Below are 21,223 nucleotides of genomic sequence, written 5' to 3' on the forward strand. Positions count from 1 at the left end.
AATGGAAGGAACAGAACCCACTTGGGATGTGAATGCTCTGCACTCGCTCCATCTAGGCTCAGGCTGTATATACGAGTAAATAAACCATATACCATAAAGATACCACAGTCTCCACTGTGTGTCATTGTCTAAAAGGAAACACAGCCTCTGGTAAGCGCCCCTGGTGCCCTTGCGATCTCACACTGCTTGGAGATTGGGGTGGTGTGTGTAACAATACAATTCCTCATTTGGTAAGCATTTCCCAGTTGTGCTTCGTGCTCAAACTAAATCTTCCCTTTTCTTCAGAGCCCAACTCTCATAGGAACAGATTAATCTCTCCCTTTAGGCTTCTGTCCGTTTCTCATTTTTCCCATCTACAGCTCTTAACCTTTCCTCACCAGTGTATGGAGACACATAGCAGCTTCCTGCGAGATTTCAGGGGGGGCCCATGGAATCTTGCAGAGTTCTCATGAGATCTCACAGGTCAGCAAGTCTTTCTTGTTTCGACTCAGGCAGCGAAATGGGCTGGGCAGCCCCTTGTGGTGAGTTCCATAGTTCTAACTATCTTCTCTGTGTAGAGGTGCTTTTATTCACCAGACAGCCCCAAGTTCTAATATTATATGAGAGGGAGAAAAGATGTATCCTCTCCGCTGCATCCTGCATAATAATATAAACTTGAATCATGTCTTCTCTTGCCAACTATTTCTCTAAACTAACCTTTCCTCACAGAGAGTTGCTCCGTCCCCTTGATCATTTTACTCAGTGTGTGGGGGAGCTGCTGGGTTTCGCATGAGGCTGGCTGGGGGAAGCACCGGGGGGGGGGGGGGTGCTGCCGCTTTCTGCGCCAGGTGCAAATTTACCTCTCTAGCATTCCGTTTCAGGAGGTGAAAACCAATGATATGAAGTACAGTGTAGCCAGCGTGGATCCCAAAAAGCTCTACACGTTCTATGTCAGGTCTAAAGTAAGGTCTGATTGTGCAACCACAAATCTCTGGAGCGACCCAGCCGGTCCTTTATTCTGGGGAAATACCAGCAAAGGTAAGGAGGATCTTTCTATTATTGCTGGGCAGTCTGTATTCTGGTATGATGCTGGAATCCACAGAGGATGCCATGCCTCTCTAGGAGACCATGGGGAGGGAGCTCTGACTGAGCAACCTGCTCCCACAAGAGTTGGGAGCAGAATGAAGCCTTTTAAGCCTCTGTATCCAGACTTCCTCCTTGAGGCTTTACCTCCTTGTAGAGAACAGAGAATCCTTGAAGGGCCCAGCCCTCTAGCCAGGGCTGGACTAACCATTGAGCAAAATAAGCACTGCTTAGGCCGGGGCATCAAGGGAAGGGGGGGCACCAAAGAAATGGACCAATGGTGCAGCTGGAAAAAACAAAACTCTCCCACAATAATGAAATAATTACACACACACACACACACACACACACACACACACACACACACACACTGAAACAATAATAATAGAGGTTAATGATATAGATTGATCCTGGGAATGCAACAAAATTAGAATCTGCTGACTATGCCACTCAGTCCACTGAGACTCACATGATCGTTCAGAATAGCAGTAACAATGAAATGCACATTTATTCAAAAACCCACCTAAAACTATTTGCTGCAATTAATTCAGCAGAAGAGATGAACTTGATTCAGTGATAACAGCTTTTCAAAGTCTGGCAGTCATTTAACAAGAAATCGTAGATGCCACATTGAGTTGCTGCTTCATTGCCCAGTCCATTCATAATGCGATGGATGGGCTTGATGAGGGAGTGCCAGTTTTCCAATGCCTGGTTCAAAGCCATAGTAGAATCATAGAATGGTTGAGTTGGAAGGGATAGCTCAGCTGTTGTGGGTTCAAGCCCCATGTTGGGGAAAAGATTCCTGCATTGCAGGGAGTTGGACTAAAATAACCCTCCTGGTCTCTTGAGACTCTGCAATTCTATGATTCTATGCAGGCAAGTCACTAAGGAGGAATCTTAAAGTAAACCACCACCTTCCCTGCTACCCGCTGAGTGATCTGTGCTGGTTGTTGATTTGCTATAGGGTAAGGTTCAAGGCCATTTTCCTGATTCAAAAAGCCCTTAGCAACTTGGTCCCAAAGGACCTTAAAGGCTCACTGATTCCTTTCACTCCACCTCAACCACTGAGATCTTCCTGGTGGTTCCAGAATCCCTGAGCTCTTGTTGGCCTTTGCCAGGGACCAAGCCTTTGGTGTGGCAGGCCATGCCCTGTGGAACTCCCTGCCAATAGAGGTTCGGCAGAAACAATCCCTGCCTTCTTTAAGATATCCCCTGAAAACTATATTGTTTAGATATGTCTTTGTAATAAGGATTTCTCATTTTAACCCACCAGCATTTATTGATGCATTTAGGGACGCGGGTGGCACTGTGGTCTAAACCACTGAGCCTCTTGGGCTTGCTGATCAGAAGGTCGGCTGTTCAAATCCCCACAACGGGGTGAGCTCCTGTTGCTCGGTCCCTGCTCCTGCCAACCTAGCAGTTTGAAAGCACGTAGTGCAAGTAGATAAATAGGTACCGCTATTTACAGCAGGAAGGTAAACGGCATTTCCGTGTGCTGCTTTGGTTCGCCAGAAGCATTTTAGTCATGCTGGCCACATGACCCGGAAGCTGTACTCCAGCTCCCTCGGCCAATAATGTGAGATGAGCGCCGCAACCCCAGAGTCATCTGCGACTGGACCTAACGGTCAGGGGTCCCTTTACCTTTAAGTGATGTCTTTCTGAATTTATTATAACTTTGTATGTTGTATATTGCCTTGCTCTATATTTATGGAAGTGCAGATTATAAATCATTTAGTTACCTGGAAACTGAGGTTTCTACAATTACAATGGATTAAAGTGCCTAGCACAACAAATTCATCTTTTTTCCTTTTGGATAAAAAACAACCCATTTCTCCCCCCCCCAAAAGGTTTAAAATTGGGGCTTGTCTTATACACTGGTAGTGCTGAGGGGTGTTCCCTTAATTTGGACTCCCCAAAATTGGGGGCATCTTATACACGGGGGCATCTTATACACGGGAAAAATATGGTACTTCTTGCAGTTTGGAAGGTGATGGCGAAATGCATCATAAAGTGAGAAAATTGTTAATGGGAAGATGTCTAAGAGATATAAAGACAGTGCAAGCAAGTCAGGGTGAAAGCAAGATGAGTGCTTATTGCCATATGACTTCCCTGCGAATAAATAGGAACAAATGCTTAATAAAGCCCAGATGTAATCTAACCTCCAAGGAAGCTTTGTGAAAGTAAACAGGTTGTCTGGAGAAGCTTCTAATGTTGCAGGAAACTGTAGCAGCTGAACTTGCAGCTAATATATATACATATATATTTATATATAAATTTAAGAAAAGCTCTAAATAGGATTGTTCCATAAAAAGAAATATTTATAATTGTTCAACCCTTCCACTCATCTTATAAAATGCAATTTTATAACGGGTGGGAGAGTTAAAGAGATCTGAAATTGCTTGCTTTTCCATGGGGGCAATGAGCTGAGAAAGGTGTGGGGAGGGGGAGGCCTTTTTTGGAGGGGGGTTTCACAAATATAAAAACAACCCCTGTTTCAATTCTGATTCAAAACAGTGGATTCTGAAGGGCTTGACAAAAGTAAGCAGTACTGCCCTCTGCTGGGCACTGTGGGACATGCAACTTCTAAGATCCATGTTTGAGACTAAGAGTGCTTTCAGATGCACTTGTTTATAGAGCTTTTGGGTTGGGTTGGGTTTTGCAAGGAGGTAATAATAATAATACTTTTATTATTTGTACCCCACTCATCTGACTAGGGACTTGGCTATACAGCTGCAAATGTAATGTTTTAAGTGCATTATAAAAATGTGACACTAGATGGCAATGCCAAGCTTAATGACAAATTCAATGTATTTTTTAAAACTTTTTTTTAAAAAAACAACAACAACCATTTTCACAGGGTTTTTTTTATATGTGTGTGTGTCTAGATTCTACTTAGGTTGCCCCAGCCACTCTGGAGGGCTTCTAGCATGTATTAAAACATAATAAAACTTTAAAAACTTCCCTGAATAATAATATAGGTCAAGTTATAAGTCAAGCAACTGCCATCTCAAAAAACTTACAGTCTTTAGGGGAAGGCGAAAATGGTTTTGTTGAGCAAGAGCCCCAAATCAGATTTAATAATTGTGCAACCTGAACTCTGCTGTAGGTGATGGAATCCCACCTTGATACAGTCTGCAAGTGCTCCCAACAAATGACAGATCCCTAGGATGCCTGCCTTGCTGGCTGATTCCCACCTGCAAGCTGCAGCAGTGGGACATGGACTGCCTTTTTGGAGCAACTGCTCCAACACCCTGTTCCCCTGTGGCACTTGGCTTTAAGCCGGAAATTAGGCAGGAACATAGCTGCCAAGTTTTCCCTTTTCTCGCGAGGAAGCCTATTCAGCATAAGGGAAAATCCCTTTCAAAAAGGGATAACTTGGCAGCTATGGGCAGGAAAGCTCTGGGACCAGAGTTTTCAGAGGTCTGTATTGCTGCCTCCTGTGTTTGACTGGCTACCCAGCCCCTCCAGGAACAACACAGCCTCCAACATTCCTTGGATGAGAATAAGGACATTCTATTCTACATCAGTATCACTGCTTGACATAGCTGCCAAGTTATCCCTTTTTTACAGGGATTTTCCCTTATGCTGAATAGGCTTCCTCGCGAGAAAAGGGAAAACTTGGCAGCTATGCTGCTTGAACATCTCCTCCTGGTCAGGTACAAAAGTTATTTGAGGATACACACAAAACTGTGGTATTTAGGGGAGCCTGAGAGAAGAAGGAAAACCCCAATCAATAAATACAACTAGCTAGCAGTGATACCAATGTAGAACAGAACCTCCCTCTTTTCATCTGAGGAATGTTGGATGGTATGGAACAATGTCCCTTGTCTAGGCAGCTCCAGTGACCTAGGGAAGGTAGGGAAGGGCAATGTGAGGCTATTCCTCTTTCTCTGGGGCATGCTTTCTAACGCCCAGGCTTGTCTCACTTCAGATGACCCTCCTGTCTCATTCTGGATACAGAGAATCTTCATCCCTGTAGGCTCTTTCCTCATCCTACTTCTCCTCCTCTTGATCCTAATGCGCATGGATAGGTAAGCTGAGTAATCAGACTAGACCCATGGCTGACTTTGCTTTGTGGGACAGCCTGGTTGGCAACTGGTAAAGACAGTTGGTTTCCCCATGCTTGCTCTTTCATCTCTGTTCTATCCAAAATGTCTCAGAAGGTGAATGATGTTCTGTGACAAGCAAGTGTTGGCAACTGAGGGTCATAGATTGCTATCATCCAGATCCCCACATTTCAGAGACCATTAGTTGCTAGTGCCTCTGCTGGGAGCTCCAGGATTGGCTTGAACAACTGAGCAGCCTTTCCCAAACCTGATGCCCTCCATATACTTTGGAATACAACTCCCATCATCCCTAGCTAACACCAAGATGATGGGAGCTGAAGTCTGAAGGCCCCAGTTTGGGGAAGGCCCCAGTAGGGGAACTGACCATGTCATCTGTCATCAAGGACAATCAGCAGCAGCAACAGCAGCTGAACAACAGAGGGAGGGGGGTGTACTTCAGATTTCTTGGCACGATTTCAAAAGCATTTTAAGAGCAAACAAAAATGAGCCTTACAAAATAATGTGCCACAAAAATTAAATTTCATTTTGAGTGTTTTTGCTGCAGATCGAAGGCTAGTTTAAAAAGAAAAACTGGTCCCTGCAGAGCACTGACTTCACTGCTAGAAGCAGAGAGAAAAAGTGCCTGTCAGTTTGCTCTGTTGCCGCTCAGCCAGAATGATTTTCAGTACACGATGAGGTCACTTTTTCCATACGCATCTCATCACAGACTGAAAACCAATCCAGCTCTATGACGGAAGACAGTTCACTGAGTGGCCAGGACTGACTTATGAATGAGCCCCACAAATAAGGCTAATGTTCTTGGAAAGATCAACAGTGCCGTCTTGCTGGGGATGGTCGTTGGTTTGGCTCTCCAGGCAACATTCCCTTAGAGGGAGAACTCTTTGCAATTCTGGGCACTCTTACCTAGTATCCCTCAAAACAATAAAGAGAAGACCCCCACCTCTAACCAATTTAACTTCCCCACAGAATTTGGCTGGTACTGATGCCCAGGATTCCCAACCCCAGGAATAAATTTGAAGATCTTTTTACTGCGCACCAAGGCAATTTCTCGGTAAGAAACTGGGCTATGTAGACCCTCTATCCTCTTGGGATAATCTACCAGGTCAGAGGCCCTGCCCCACATGACTATAACATTGCTAGGAAAGGGGTAAGGGGCATGCCTCCGCCCCAGATATTTTTTTCAATAGTGCTCCAAGCGTTTCTGAGTGGGTGAATGATTTTGGGAGCAATTTTATTGTAGGTGAACTTGGCTAGGATATTAATTTGGGGAAAACATTAATTTAAGGACACATTACCTATTTATGATTTGGGGAGGTAATCAGGAGCAATTCGAAGGTAAATTGGAGTTATTTGGGCAGGTTCTGCTGGGAAATCAAGGGGGGGTTTAAAGGAATTAAAATGCATTGTCCCAGGGAGGAGTGAAACTTAATTGAAGAACATGCCTGTGATCATTTAGATGGGAAATTTGTTAGCTTGCGTTCTGCAACATTTGAAGTCAGAATTTGCATCTCTACATAGAGAGATGGCAAAATGCCTGAAGAGGACTGACTTGGCCAAGCCTCAGATAACCGGAGGCTCTAAGGCTTGCAGAATCTCGGTGTCTAGTTTTGCAAGCGCACTGTCTGTGCACAACTAGACCTCTACATTGTGGGTGGGATAGAAAGGCAGAAGAAGGTCAGTGCTTTTGTCTTTTCTGGGCCATCACTTGAGCAAGTGAAGCCCAGAAGGAAAGCCACAGAGGCAGACATAGCAGAGTGGGTTGCCTCTGCAATAAACAAAATCTGCCCTTATTCCCTTAAGGGGTACACAAGAGCCCTTGTAGAGTCCTTTGTAGGTTCTCCATCGGTAGGAGAAAATAACAGAGGCCAACCAGAGAATATTGAGAAGCAAAGCAGCTAGTAAGCTTGATCTTTATTGAACTGTTGCAACAGGGTGCCCCCTCACAGGCAGGAGAAAGGAGGAGGACCTAGAACAAAGGTGTGCCTGCCCTTATATAGACATTTTAAATTGCCCACCCTGCAGTCCAAGACCAGCCCCAGAAGTATCATACATACCGGTATATCACAGAAGGGGTGTAGCCCAGAACCACCTCTCTCAACAGTAAACAATAAAAACCAAAAACAATAAAAGTTACAAACACATCAAAATTACAAGCAGAGCAGCAGCAGCACTGTATGTGTTTGCTTGGTACATTTTTGAACATTTATTAAATATATATAAGACCTTAAACTTTTTTATTTCACCTCATTCCATTCTCAGCATTTTCTTTCCCTGCAGGAATGGGCAGGGGTCTCCAAGGATGCAGTGGAGAGCTTCAAGCCCAACTATCACGAAAGCATCTGCTGTGTCAGCGAGCTGTTCCCTGGCGGGGGCTATTTACCCATCTGCAACAATGCCATGGGCAAGGCTGGAGGAGAGGCTGGCATTCCTGCAGACCCTACCCTCAAGGTCAACATCGAGTAGGACCTGTGGAACAGCCACTTGTGGGTCTGTCATGCTCCCTGGCTAGGAGCTCCTGAGGCTATTGCCCATCTTTTTAGAGAACCTTTCCTCAAAAGTTGTTGTTGTTGTTTAGTCATTTAGTCGTGTCCGACTCTTCATGACCGCATGGACCAGAGCATGCCAGGCACTCCTGTCTTCCACTGCCTCCCGCAGTTTGGTCAGACTCATGTTGGTGGCACCCCAAAATTATTGACCCCTTAGAAATCCTCGATCCCTCAGCCAGTCCATCCATAGATACAGCCCTGCCAAGTGTTCCTTTAGGTCTACAGGCTTAGGAACACGGTGTAAGGTCCCTCTTTCTCCAGCACTGGCTCTTCTCCACCCCTTATCTTTCCTCTGTTTGGCCTCCAAGCTGCTTTTGTTTTCAGTTTAGCTTATTTGGTCTACCAGCTAACGGCACATACATTTGCACCATATATCCAAAACACACTCAACACACATTTGAAGCATATAACTTTCCCACAAAAATACTGGGAGCTGTGGTTTCCCCTGCAGAGAGCTATACAAACTATAACTTCCATTCTTAAGGGGGAAGTAGTGTGCTTTTAATGTATGTTGTGGATCAACCCCTCTAGCTGTCAGGCACATTGTAGGATTTGTCATTGGTATGAGCTTTCGTGTGCATGCACATGGTATCTGAAGAAGTGTGCATGCACACGAAAGCTCATACCAATGACAAACTTAGTTGGTCTCTAAGGTGCTGCTGGAAGAAATTTGTTTATTTTGTTTTGACTACAGCAGACAACATAGCTACCTACCTGTAACTAGTACATTGAGGGTTATGAAGTCTTCCACAGTATACATAATATTCACAATATGCATGCACACAAATTGTGCCTTATGAAATAAGAATATAACAAAACAGGGGAACACTCAGAAGCAGTTGGAAAATGCATACAGTTTTAACTCAGAACTCATCTTCCCCTTAATCACTTTGGCCTGGTTTTGATGGCTGCGGAGAAGAACTTGGCCACATTTTCTGTACATGCCACACATTTAAAGCTTTCCCACAAAGAATCCTGGGAACTAGTTTGTTAAGGGCACTGGGAATTCTAGATTGGGGGGTTAATTACAGTTCCCAATTTTTTATTTTTTTTGCAGAAAGCCATGTGCTTTGGATGTGCTTTCAGTTTATAGTGTCTGTGCAGCCTTAGGTTTGGAGTTGGCCGTTAAAAAACGAAAGAGAGAATTCACCCGAGGCTGTGTATGCACACTGTACCTTTAAAGCACATTCGAAGCTCATTCTTTCCTCAAAGAATTATGGGCATTGTAGTTTGTTTAGGGTTGCTGGGTGTTGTATCTCTGTGAGTGCCAAGATATCCTTGAGGGAAGGAATATGTTTTGAATGTACTTTCAATATATAATATGTAGAGGAATTATTGAGAAGATAAATCAGGATCTTATACTCCTATAAAATATGGAGGATAGGATAACACATGTGGATAAGACACTGACATAGCAGCTTTGATGAGGGAAAACTCTGAGGCATCATCTCTTTCTATTCCAACCTATGGAATTTCTGTTGTCCTTCTTCCTGCTGTGCACTGCCTCTTCTGCTTCCTCTGATGACCATATGCAGACACATTCGCTATTATGCCTAATAAAAAGGATTAATTCGCTTCATTAATTCTCTCTGGCGCATCCTTACAGTCCTGCTACTCATATAACTGAGCAGCCAGGGTGGCATTAAGGCTGTGTTCACATGTTTACTATGCATCCAGTGCTCCAGTGCACTCCCACCACTGGTCTGGAAAGCAATTGTAGGCTGCCATCTGCCTTGAGAGACAATTGAGTGTGCCTCTGAGTGTGAAGCCAAATGACTGCTTTAGTGACATGAAAGAGACCTGGCCCAAGCCTGGGCAGTGGGTTTGGAAGTGCTGGGCTGCCCATCACTTGGGCTTGGAGGAGGGTTGGCGAACTTAAGTGTGGCCTGAAGAGAAGTCCACTGTTATGTACTAAGCTTGGATCCTAGAACAATAGGCAGGTAGGATCATAGAATGCAACAACTGATTGGCCTGCAGGAGAAGTGATGTGTTGATCGCCAGGGCCATGCCGGGGGAGTTTGGAGACAGACACCACACCGTCCTACATCGTTTCCAGATGGCCGGCCTGAAGGTGAAGTGGGAAAAGTGCTAGGAGTGCAACAGGTGGATTTTCTAAGATTTATGGTGGACGCAGACGGAGTCCACCTGACCGGGGACAAGGCGCAGGCTATTTGCAACGCCCCAGCACTTAAGGATAAGGTAGAACTCCAGGCCTTCTTGGGACTATTGAACTTTTACCATGCCTTCTTACCCCACAAGGCAGCGGTACGGAGCCCCTACACAGACTGTTAGACAAGTGGGCCCCGTGGGTGTGGGGGCAGCTCCAGGAGGCCACATTCCAAGCAGTCAAAGACCTGCTCATCTCGAACTCAATCCTGGCACACTTTGATGAGAGGTTGCTGGTGGTGCTGGCATGCGACGCCTTGCCCTACGGTGCCAGCGCTGTCCTAGACCACCAACTTCTGGGTGGAAGAGAGGTATCGGTGGCTTACTTTCCCAGACCCTCTCCATAGCTGAGAGGAACTATTCACAAATAGACAAAGAGGGCCTGGCAATCATGAAGGGAGTAAAGAAATTTCACGATTTCTTTTATGGGCACCCCTTTACCGTGGAGACTGACCACAAGCCACCGCTTGGCCTATTTGCCACCGAGAAGCAGACACCTCAAGTACTGTCACCCCGCATCCTCAGGTGGTCCATTTTCCTCACCGGCTACCAGTATAAACTGGTCCACTGGCCCGGGAAGGCCATGGGCCACGCTGATACCCTCAGCAGACTGCCACTACCTGAGACCAGCCCCAACCCAGCACCCACACATGAGGTCATGAGCCTGGAACAGCTTCCCAACCACCCTATTCAGGCGCCGGAAGTAGCACACCACTCCATGAAGGACAGGGTCATCTCCGGGGTCCTGGACTGGGTGTGGCGGGGATGGCGCAGTAGCAACCCTGGGCCAAAATTTGCGGGCTATATGACCCACAAACACGAACTATCAGCCCACAAGGGGTGCCTGTTATGAGGAAGCAGGGTGGTTCCCCAGCCTCTTCGCCAAAAGGTCCTCACAGCCCTACATGAAACACACCCAGGGGTAGTGAGAATGATGACCCTTGCAAGGAGCTATGTGTGGTGGCAGGGAATCGATGGGGAGATAGAGGCCTGGGTTAAATACTGCCAGACCTGCCAGGAGTCCTGCCCAGATCCCCCATGGGCCCCCGTCCAGCCCTGGGAGTCCGCCCGAGCGCCGTGGTCCCAACTGGATGTGGACTTCACTGGCCCCTTCCAGAGAAGGACATTCTTCATAGTGGTGGACTCATACTCCAAATGGCTGGAGGTTGCAAAGGTACCACCCACTTCCACAGCCGCGGCCATCCAAGTACTACGTAGGCTGTTCGTGACCCATGGGCTCCCTGACACCCTCGTCTCGGACAATGGAACAGCATTCATGTCAGAGAAGTTCCAGACCTTTGCAATGCAAAACGCCACCCGCCACACACGATCAGCGCCATTCTACCCCGCCACCAACGGCCAAGCAGAGCGCATCGTGCGGACTACCAAGGATGACCTCTGCTGCATGACGCAAGGGGACTGGAAGTACCGCCTTGCTGCATTTCTCCTAGCCCAGCATAGCACCCCCAGCATGGGTACCCGCCACAGTCACCAGGGTTACCAGCCCTGTGTCGTATGAGGTGCTAACGGAGGGGGGCCAAGCTTGGCACCGCCACTTTGATCAACTACGGCAACGATTCCCGGGGAGAAACTGCGAGGAGGGCTGGACAGAGGAATCCCAAGGGGATAGCAGAAGGGTGAGGCCCATAGAGCAGGAGGAGCGGGCAAGGGAGGCAGAACTAGGAAGTCCAGAGGTGACCCCCGAGGCTGAGCAGCCACAGGAACCAGAGCCACGACTGAGTGGACCAGTGGCGCCCAACCCAATGGCCCCATCACAGCTGGCAGCCCTGGAACAAGAGCCAGAACCAGGAACCCCTACCAAGCGACACCCGAGACCACAACACATGCGTAGGCGACCGGCATACCTCAACAACTACAAATGCTAACCTTCCGGGCACAACAGGAACTTAGAGGGAGGGGTTTTATGTACTAAGCTTGTATTAAGATTTAGTTAAGTGGTTTTATTGTACTGAATTTTAAGATTTATTAAAATAGGATTGTATTTTGAGATAAGTATAAGAGATTTATAGTATTGATAAGATATTAAGAGTATTAATAGGTATAGATAATTATTAAATTAAAAAAGATTGTAATAAAGATTTGGAAAGTACTAAGGAAGTAATATGATGAAACGCAGTTGGGAGGGAATGGAGGAAGTCCACAAAGATTTACAATATAAGATTGATTGGATATCTTTTCTTTTTTTATTGTTATGTTGGTATTTTGTTATGTTGTGTATATTTTGTGGTTTTTTCTGTTTTTCTGTTATGTTTTTTATAAAATCAATAAATATATATTTAAAAAAAGAAGGAGAAGAAGACTAATCAGACTCCAGGAGCGAAGCAGAACCAGCCAATCAGACGGGACTCATGGTGTAAATAATGTATATAAAAGCCTGAGGTTTGGTGGGAAATTTAACCACTGTTTTATAAGCTACAATAAAGAGCATGAAATCACTGCAGGACTCGGAGTATATCCACGGCCCCATCCCGCTTGCAAGCAGAGAGCAAGTTCAGCTCATGACACTCCTGGATATCTGAAAATCAGGCTGAGAGAGATGTAGATGCAAAAGTTTGAAACACAGTTGCTGCAGCAGCCATGGGAAATTCTGAACATGGCCTGGGCAGGGTGACCAAGCAGGGAGTGTCAGCATAGCAAGTAAAGTGAGCAACAGCAAGCTCAGTGAGATTTGCCTACAAGGCCTTGAGTAGAGTTCAGCAGCAATGTGTTGCTAACTTCTCTTTTCTACTCTGCTCAGAGCCAGAGGAAGACAGCATCAGGAGTTGCCAGCAGCAAAGGTCAACATTTGCTCTTCAAAGTTGTTGCAGGCATCTATCTGTCTCGAGAGAGAATGGAGTGCACCTCCAGGGGTGAAATCAAATTGCAGTCCTCCCTGGGCCACAAGTTTGGACAGTGTCCCAGGCCATCCAGATAACAAGATCCCTGTCAGCCTCACTGATGTGGTCCAAATCAAAACAGAGCAATACATTTGGGACCTGCTCGGTTGCAGGAGTTGCCAGAAGGAGGTATACAAGGCCCCATTCAACCATCTTAGGGACTCCACTCCGGATTTGTGTAGGGTTTACTCCTGAGCCTTTTCTTCTCCTGAAGGTATCCCATCCCACAAGCCAGTGAAGGTTTAGGATTTGAGTTTTCATTCTTCTACATAGGTTACCTTCCCAGGTGGACAAGCTCCTGTCCCCTTGTTTTCCTCTACAGCACGTGCAAAAACTGCCTTCTTGACCACTGGACCCATAGTTGGTCTGATCCGCTCAATACACTGGAGCCTGTCTTCACATGTGGGGAAGTCCCTAACTCACTGATGGTTTGACTCACTGGCTTCCCTCACCTGATTTAGCCGGCCAGTCAAAGCCATTCCCGGGATTGTGGCTGCTGTTTCATTCTGACAGCTTCTAGGAGCCGCATGTGAGAGGGTGGGGACCAAAGGGTGGCACACCAGAAGGAGCACAACATGTCCTCTCTATTCTGAATCTATTCCTTTGTTTCTTATGAAATACTGCATCTTGATGTGCCTCCCCTCAAAACTAGCTTCAATTGAGAAAAAGGAACTACCTAGCTGTGTCTTAAACCACTAATATGAAGGCAGCCTAAAACACATTTCCTTTTCTAGTGGGGATCTCTAGTTGTGATCTTTCCCTGCAACTAAGAACATTGTCAAATTACATGGGAAAGGCCATAGCTCAGCGGTATAACTCCTGGTTTGAGTGTCCAATCCTTGGCATCTCCAGGTAGGGCTGAGTGAGATCTCTGTCTGAAACCTTGGAGAGCTGCTGCCAGTCATAGCAGACAATATTGGACCAATGAGTCTGATTCATTATAAGGCAACTTTCTATGTTCCATTCCTGAGTTTCTGCATCCAGACACATTTTTACCTTTTCAATTGGCTTGTCCTAGATAAATGTCACCACCAGTTTTCACTAATTGCAGAACCGAGGTCAACATGTATACTGCTGTCAAAAGAAAACAGGAGATAAGGAGCATTAGCTCCATATATAAGGAAGTCATACATGAATGGGAGGAGAGGATAAATACAAATACAAGAATAGAAGCTGGACCTTGACAGACGACCACAAGAAGATCATGCAAGCCAAATCGCTCTTGTGGTTTCTCACAGATGTTCTTATCTGCGATTTAGAGGTATATATTGTTACAAAAGTTGGGCGCCACCCCCACTCTCTGCTGAGCAGCAGCAAGATTTCATAGGATTCCAAGCACTTACCCAAGGTCTGTGCTCCTTTGTAGAATCATAGAATTGTCGAGTTGGAAGGGATCATGAGGGTCATCTAGTCCAATCCCCTGCAATGCAGGAATCTTTTGCCTAACATGGGGCTTGAACCCACAACCCTGAGATTAAAAGTCTCATCTCTACCAACTGAGCAATTTGAAGAACTGAAGACACAGCAGAAACTCCTGCTTTAAAAAATAGGGTTTATTGACCTATTTACACCTTCAGTCTGCATGGAGGGAATCCAGATCTTACAGCCTGGCCCTTTCAAGAGGGGCTTGTAATTCATAGCAGAACAGCTATGTCCAAGTAATCTCTCCTAATCAGACTTCAGCCAGCCTTCCCAAAATGGATCTCAGTTTTGGCCTCTCCCTGCTTCTTCCCAGCACACCTTGCTCTGAAGACTCTTTTCCTGTCACCTTACACCCAGTTACCCTGGGAACCTTCTGCCTGTCCAGGCCCAAGATTCCTCTTAGAAGGGCCATCCACACTTTTTGTGACGTTAACTCCTTTACCCCAGATGAGGCCCTGGCTTGGAAAGAAAGCTTTGCCTGTATTTTCCCTCCAGCCTGCAATCTTCCCTTCAATACTCCATCTAACTAAAATCCTACCATTTATTAATTTCTAGGGTTGGGGGGCAAGGGCGTACCCACCATGCGGCAAGTTAGGGCAGCTGCCCTACTCTAGAAGCAGGGCTGGTGGGCAGAGGCGGAGCACAGCCCGGCGAGCGCGAGTTCACCATTCCCGCCGCACCGCGCTGCGCCCTCCCTCCAGCTCCCCGTCGCGCCCTCTGGCAAGGCCAAGCGCGGCGGGGAACCAGAGAGCGCGGCGCGGCGGGCAGGAACGCTGAACTCACGCTCCGCTGGGCTGGGCTCCGCCTCCGCCCACCAGCCCTGCTGCTAGGGAGGGGCACAGCCTGGCGGAGCGCGAGTTCGCTGTTCCCGCCCACTTTGTGGCCCCTCCCCTTCCGTGCCTTGGCCCCTCCCCTTGCCCCCCCTAGTTTTGATCCTGGGTACGCCCATGTTGGGGGGTGTCCTCCAATATTTAATAATATAATAATTAGTACACCATATTGTACTAAAAGGCAGTGGCTGTTCTTTAAGCTGCCATGAACGTAGATTTTGAGTAATCTTTTCTAAAATTGCATTGTTCCAAATGTTTTTATACGGTGCTTGCAAGGACAGATTGCTCAAAAGTTTGTGTTGTTGTACTACCTTTTGCCTAGCAGCTATCAATAAGAATGTCAAAAAGTTCTTTACAGGGACTACCATGAGGCAGAGTGAGGCAACTGTCTCAGATGGCAAATATTGAAGGGCAATGAGTAGAGAGAGCTCTGTGCATGCATCCCATGCAGCATCTCCTGCACCCAGTAAACTACCAGGCTATTGACCTTGGGGTGCAATAGGGGCTTTTGTACATGGAATGGGACTGGGAGGAGGAGCAACTTTTGCCCTTTGCTTTAGGCAGCGAAACCCCTTGGACAGGCCCTGGTTCCTTCAAATGTAAGGATAATATAAACAAATACTGGGAGTAGACACTAGTTTATGTAACATGCAGAAAGCTCTTTCTGGATCAGCGTCCAAAATTTACTTACACCAGGACATTCCACCTTAGGTAGAAATAAGAGTCTTTCATGGCACAGCCTCTCCAACAATTGGAAGTGTAGGGTGGATTGATATATTTTAATTGTGTGGGAGTTCTATACTGAGTGTTGTTCTGAAATGTCTTGCTCAAATCTGTTTTGTTTTGCATGAACATGCTGGAGATGCATTCAAGAAATGATTCAGTAGCCTGGTTTGCACAAGGTGCTGAACTGTGGTTTATTAAGCCATAGTTTAGTGACGTGTGAGCTTTGTGCAGCTTAACTATGGTTGGCTTACTGCCAACAAACCATGAACAGAATCTTTTTTGGTTTTTAACTGTGGCTTAGCATTAGATGTGAACACAGCATTACTATTAACCTTGTTTTGGCTTACCACCCCACCCTGAACACTCACCAAACTACAAATATACTAGGGGTATAGCATTTGGGACAGGAATCATGGTTTGTCTGATCATCTGCTGGACAACACCTGGTTGATTCATTTTTTGTGAAGCTAACGATGGCTTAATCAAACCATGGCATAGTGTCATGTGTGAAGAAAGCCAGTGACTTCAGGTCACAACAAGGAGCATTCTGCTGGGATAACTCAGTCAGCAGAGCATGAGACTCTTAATCTTAGGATTGTGGGTTCAAGCTCCATGATGGACAAAAGATTCCTACATTGCAGGGCGTTGGACTAGATGACCCCTCTGGTCCCTTCCAACAATTATATAATTCTATGATCTTCATTCTTAGAATCATAGAGTTGGAAGGGACCCCAAGGGTCATCTCGTTCAACTCCCTACAATGCAATCTCAGCTAAAGCATCCATGACAGATGGCCATCCAGCCGCTGCTTATAAATCTCCAAGGAAGGAGAGTCCACAACCTGCTTCACTGAGCTAGATGGACCAATGATCAGATTCAGGATAGGACACCTTCTTGCACCCCTAATGCAGTGTGGTCTTGAGCAAAAGGGAAAGCAGTAATGTTTACAACTACAAAATCCATTATGCTGTGTAATCATAGAATTGCAAAGTTGGAAGGGGCTCCGAGAGTCATCCAGTCCAGAAATCTCCATACATTGAGCAGCAACTTTGTGTTGCTTTTTGCAGCTGCATTAATGCCAGCAGCCTCCCTCTCCCCCACATTCTCCTTCCCCTGTCTTACTCTGTGCCATTTTTTGCAGCCACTTTAGCCCTGTTGGGCTCCCTCTCTCTGTTGTGCCCTGGCATGGACGTAGCCAAGGGGGGCAGCTGCCCCCCTAAATCCACAGATATTATTGAAAAGCATTGAAAGCATGGGCATACCCAGGATTTTTGTTAGGGCAGGACAGGCCTCTTGTTAGGGGGCGCAGAACCTCAGCTGGCTTTATGGATTTGAAAGTACTCAATTATCCAAGTTTCTGCCCCCCCCCCCCACATCAGAAGCTTGCCTCTGCAATGTCCTATTTACGGGGCATTTTCACTCGTGATTTCCCAAGAACAGCTCAACAACTTTGGCTACCCCCCCCCCCCAAAAAATCCTGGCTACCCCTATGCCTCCTGGCTTTCTTTGCGTTGTTTGCAGCTGCAAAAAGTGCCAGTGGCCTCCTTCTCTGTGTCCTTCACCTGTTAACTTGAAATTTCTTGTTTTTTGCAGCCACTTTAGCTCTGGTGGCCTATTCCCCCCTTTCTTAATCTCTTGTTTCTTTTGCTGCTGTTGCTCAGCATCAGCACCAAGCAGCACCCTGCTGCCTCCGACCGACTTCTCTGCCTTGCTCTAACAAGTGAGGAGTTTGAGAGATTATCCAGTTGGGTAGGAGACAGCAAGACCAGCAGGAGGTTTTGGCTACTGTCTGTGGCCACCAGTGACAAGCAGGGGCATCCAAAGTGTGGGGCCTGGGACAGTCACCCCTATTCACACCCACCTTCCCAGGGCCAGTCCTGCATGCCCCTGCTAGAGTTGGTCATCTCAGCCTCCTGCCACCACTCTCTTGGCTGGGACAGGGTAGAGACATAGGAACTATTGGTCCCTCTCTAGCCCAGAGCTGCCTGCACTCACCGGCAGCAGCTTTTCCAGGGTTTCAGACAGAGGTGTCTCTCTCTGGAGATGCTGGGGACTGGACCTGGAGCCTTCTGCATGCAAAGCAGATGCTCTACTCTTGAGATGCCTACAGCTCAGCTGCTCGTATAGCCAAGGACTATGCTATGGCCTTGAGTAGGCACACTTAATCCTTCTTGCTATATGAGTTATATGAGGACTATCCTTCTTGCAGCAGAGGCAGACTTGGGGCAGTGTGATCAGTTCCACTGCACAGGGCGCCACAGAGCCCTGCGACTATGACATAGTGAATTGAGCAGAACAGAAGGTGAGAGGCAGGAGCGTGCCGAGTGTGTGTGTGTGTGTGTGTGTGTGTGTGTGTGTGAGAGAGAGAGAGAGAGAGAGAGAGAGAGAGTTTTATTGATTTTACAGTAACAAAGTGTAACTAAACACAAACTAATAATATAAAGAGATTCTCCAAATCTTGCAGCTTCCTCCCATCCCCTCCATGGAGTCTCCTTTTAAACATCTACAACTGCATATTCATTCGTACTCCAAATTTTACATCGAACCATATTGTCCACAATATAATTTTTACACTACAAGTGAATCAAAATCCTGCTCTTGTTTCCATCTAGGAGTGTGCCGAATTTTAACCTCGCCCAAGGTGCTGTTGAAATTTGAAAGACCAAAGTCTGTCTCCCTGCTCACGGATTTTGGATGGTGACTCTCTAAACAAAACAGTCCAGCTGACTGTTTTTCTTTCCCAATTTGTTTCAGAAATCAGCAATAGCTGGAGATGCCTGCAGAGATTTTAACACCACAGCCTCCCTGCACATTGTGTTCCATCACCACCATCATTATTATATACCACCTTTATATTCCAAGGATCTCAAGGTGGTGTTCATGGTTCATGCTTCCTCCCCATTTCATCTTCACAACAACCCTGTGAGGTAGGTTAGGCTAAGAGATGGTGACTGGCTCAAGGTCACCCAGGGAGCTTCATGTAGGGTTGCCATTTGACCTCTTTTTCCAGGACACGTTCTCTTTTTCAGGGATAAAATTTCTGTCCAGGTAGAATTTGCCAAAATGTCTCCAGCTAAACTTTCTGGATGAGATGTAGACATAACTGGTGACTGAGGACTTGCTTTCCTCTTCTCTTCTCTTCTTTTCTCTTGCCCCCCCCCAAGCAATAGATCACAGCTTCTAGCCTACATATAGTACGGCTATTTAAAATGAGAGACGTCATAGCATCTTCTTTTTTGCTCTTCAAAATATGGCAACTAGCTTTATGGCCAAGTGGGGATTCAAACCCTGTTCTCCCAGGTCCTAGTCCAAAACTCTGACCATTATGCCACACTGGCTTTCATTATGAGGTTATTCTGAGGTGTCACAATGGCTCCAGGGCGGTTCAGCTGGTCGAGAGCTGCCCAGCTGAACCAAGGGGATTTGGGGAATGTTTATCTGCGTTAAATATGGAGGTAAGGGGGAACCCAATAGACATGAGTCGTAGGAACAGAGGAAGCTGCCTTATACCGAGCCAGGCCATTGGTCCATCTAGCTCAGTACTGACCACACTAACTGGCAGCAGCTGTCCTGGATGCTAGTCAGAGGTCTCTCCTAGCCTTGCCTGGATACAAAACATTGGGGGTTGGGGGAGACTTCCCCATGGAAAGCAGGCAAGTGTCTCTTCTAGCCAGTGATTTTTTCCTGGGGAGAAAGGGTGGGGGAACTCACCATGGTGTTTGTTTGTTTGTTTGTTGTGGGCCCAGTCACAGTGCCCCCGCCCGGGCAGACAATATCTGGATTAGAAATGGCCACAACTTTATTGATTAGAGATAGGGTATAGGTGGATTTTTGGCTCAGGCATTGGGTGTATATCCGTTCCAGCCCTCTCCTCCAGAAAAATATATATTTAATTTTTTAAAAGTAAGGGAACTCAGTCCACCCACCACTCCCAAGCTATCTATCTATCTATCTATATATACCCTGCCTGTTGTGGTGTGTGGGCACAGCTGCTGCCCATAGCAACCATCCTTGGCTCCTCTTCTTGCAGACCAACGACAACTCCTGGCGAACATCAACTGCTCAGTCTTACTCCTAATGCATTACCTGCGCGACAAGGTGGGACTGCACAGTACAGGTGAGATGAGTTCCCAAAGCACAAAGAAAGTGGAGCGGCAAACACTGCCCAGTTGATGGTCAGGAGGCAACAAAGACTGCTTCCCTTTGGTTGACTGTACTACAGATCCTGCAACAGGTAGTGCTGGGTCGCGGGGGGGAGGGGGGGATGACATGCCATCTTATCTCCGGGTGGAAAATGTCTTGTGTCCACACTGCTTGTGACTTCTATATACCAGAAGTACAAACTCAAAGGAAGACCCTTGGGCTCTGTTGACTAAGCCATCCTTTATTGAAAATATGTACTTTGGAACTCCCATTTTCTTTTCAGCTCCTGTTGCAAACTTTCCTGTTGCAACAAGTGGAGATTTTTTAAATCCTATTTTTCATCTGCATTGCACCTGGGATTATTTTGGATATATAAATTGTTTTAATTGTTTTTAGATATGAAATCCACTATATATTTTGGAAGGTTGTTTGTTCACTACGCAACTGGATGCCTTTTAAGACATCATAACCAAATTTTGCATGAAGGTTCCTGAGTTCAAGCAGGTTTTCAGCTATTTTTGGATAAAACTGGACACCATTTTTGAATGCAGGGCCTTTGATGGGATGGCTCCCCATCTCTGATCTATTTTCTCCAGGGAGACTTGCATGGTGCTGAGTTGAATGTATTTGATGTCAGCGTGTGGAGGCTGGTCCATTAGGGGCCCCCCACCTACCATCTTCTTACGGTACTTACAAGTAGTCCAGCTGTCTGCCACCAGCTCCCTCCTCCTTAGTAATAGTCTGTGTACCTACTATGCTTTTAAACTGTCTTCCCCCAAAGAATCCTGGGAACCTTAGTTTATCCCCTCACAGAGCTATAATTTCCAGAACCTTTAATAAAATGCAGTCCCCATGATTATTTTTTTGGAGAGGAAGACGTGGGGGAAATTTCTGAAAAGCAGCGCTTTGTCCTGGATCTTAGGCAATCAAAAAAATGCAGCCCTACCATATGTTTAAAGCACTTGTATTACTTTAGTGGTCAGGGCTCCCCCCTCAAAGAATTCTGGGAACTGTAGTTTGTTCAGGGTGTAGAGAATTGTTAGGAGACCCCCAATACCCTCACAGGGCTGTAATTCTCAAGAGTTCTCTGGGAATAAAGATTGATTGTTAAAGTCTTTTTAAAACAACAACAACAACAACAAGAAGATTCTATTAAAGATTTTTCATAATACTGTACAATAAGATAAAAGAAACTAATATAAACAAAAACAAAAACAGAGAAACAAAGAAGGAAGATACCAAAAGGAAACCCAAATAGAAGAATAGAAAAGAAAATAATAATATAAAAATAAAAGGGATTTCCAATTTGCTTCATAGCTGCCAAGTTTTCCCTTTTCTCGCGAGGAAGCCTATTCAGCATAAGG

At 46.2% G+C, this 21,223-nt stretch overlaps 2 protein-coding genes across 6 annotated transcripts in view; both read left to right on the top strand.

The window, feature by feature from the left end:
- Positions 1 to 9,254, top strand: part of IL2RG (interleukin 2 receptor subunit gamma) — a 29,566-nt gene extending 20,312 nt beyond the window's left edge. For all 5 annotated transcript variants that reach the window (XM_088664399.1, XM_088664400.1, XM_088664401.1 and 2 more), the window contains 4 exons: positions 861 to 1,017; positions 4,994 to 5,093; positions 6,096 to 6,180; positions 7,407 to 9,254. In XM_088664399.1, the coding sequence (XP_088520525.1) occupies positions 861 to 1,017; positions 4,994 to 5,093; positions 6,096 to 6,180; positions 7,407 to 7,592 (528 nt within the window). In that variant the 3' untranslated portion in view covers positions 7,593 to 9,254. The remainder of the gene's footprint in view (positions 1 to 860; positions 1,018 to 4,993; positions 5,094 to 6,095; positions 6,181 to 7,406) is intronic.
- A 10,486-nt stretch (positions 9,255 to 19,740) lies between these two features.
- Positions 19,741 to 21,223, top strand: part of CZ2HXorf65 (chromosome Z2 CXorf65 homolog) — a 29,223-nt gene continuing 27,740 nt past the window's right edge. The window contains exon 1 of the mRNA XM_088665408.1: positions 19,741 to 19,833. Coding sequence (XP_088521534.1) covers positions 19,794 to 19,833 — 40 coding nt within the window. The 5' untranslated portion in view covers positions 19,741 to 19,793. The remainder of the gene's footprint in view (positions 19,834 to 21,223) is intronic.

Source organism: Zootoca vivipara, chromosome Z2 (assembly GCF_965207765.1).
Source record: "Zootoca vivipara chromosome Z2, rZooViv2.hap1.1, whole genome shotgun sequence".
Lineage (NCBI taxonomy): Eukaryota > Metazoa > Chordata > Lepidosauria > Squamata > Lacertidae > Zootoca > Zootoca vivipara.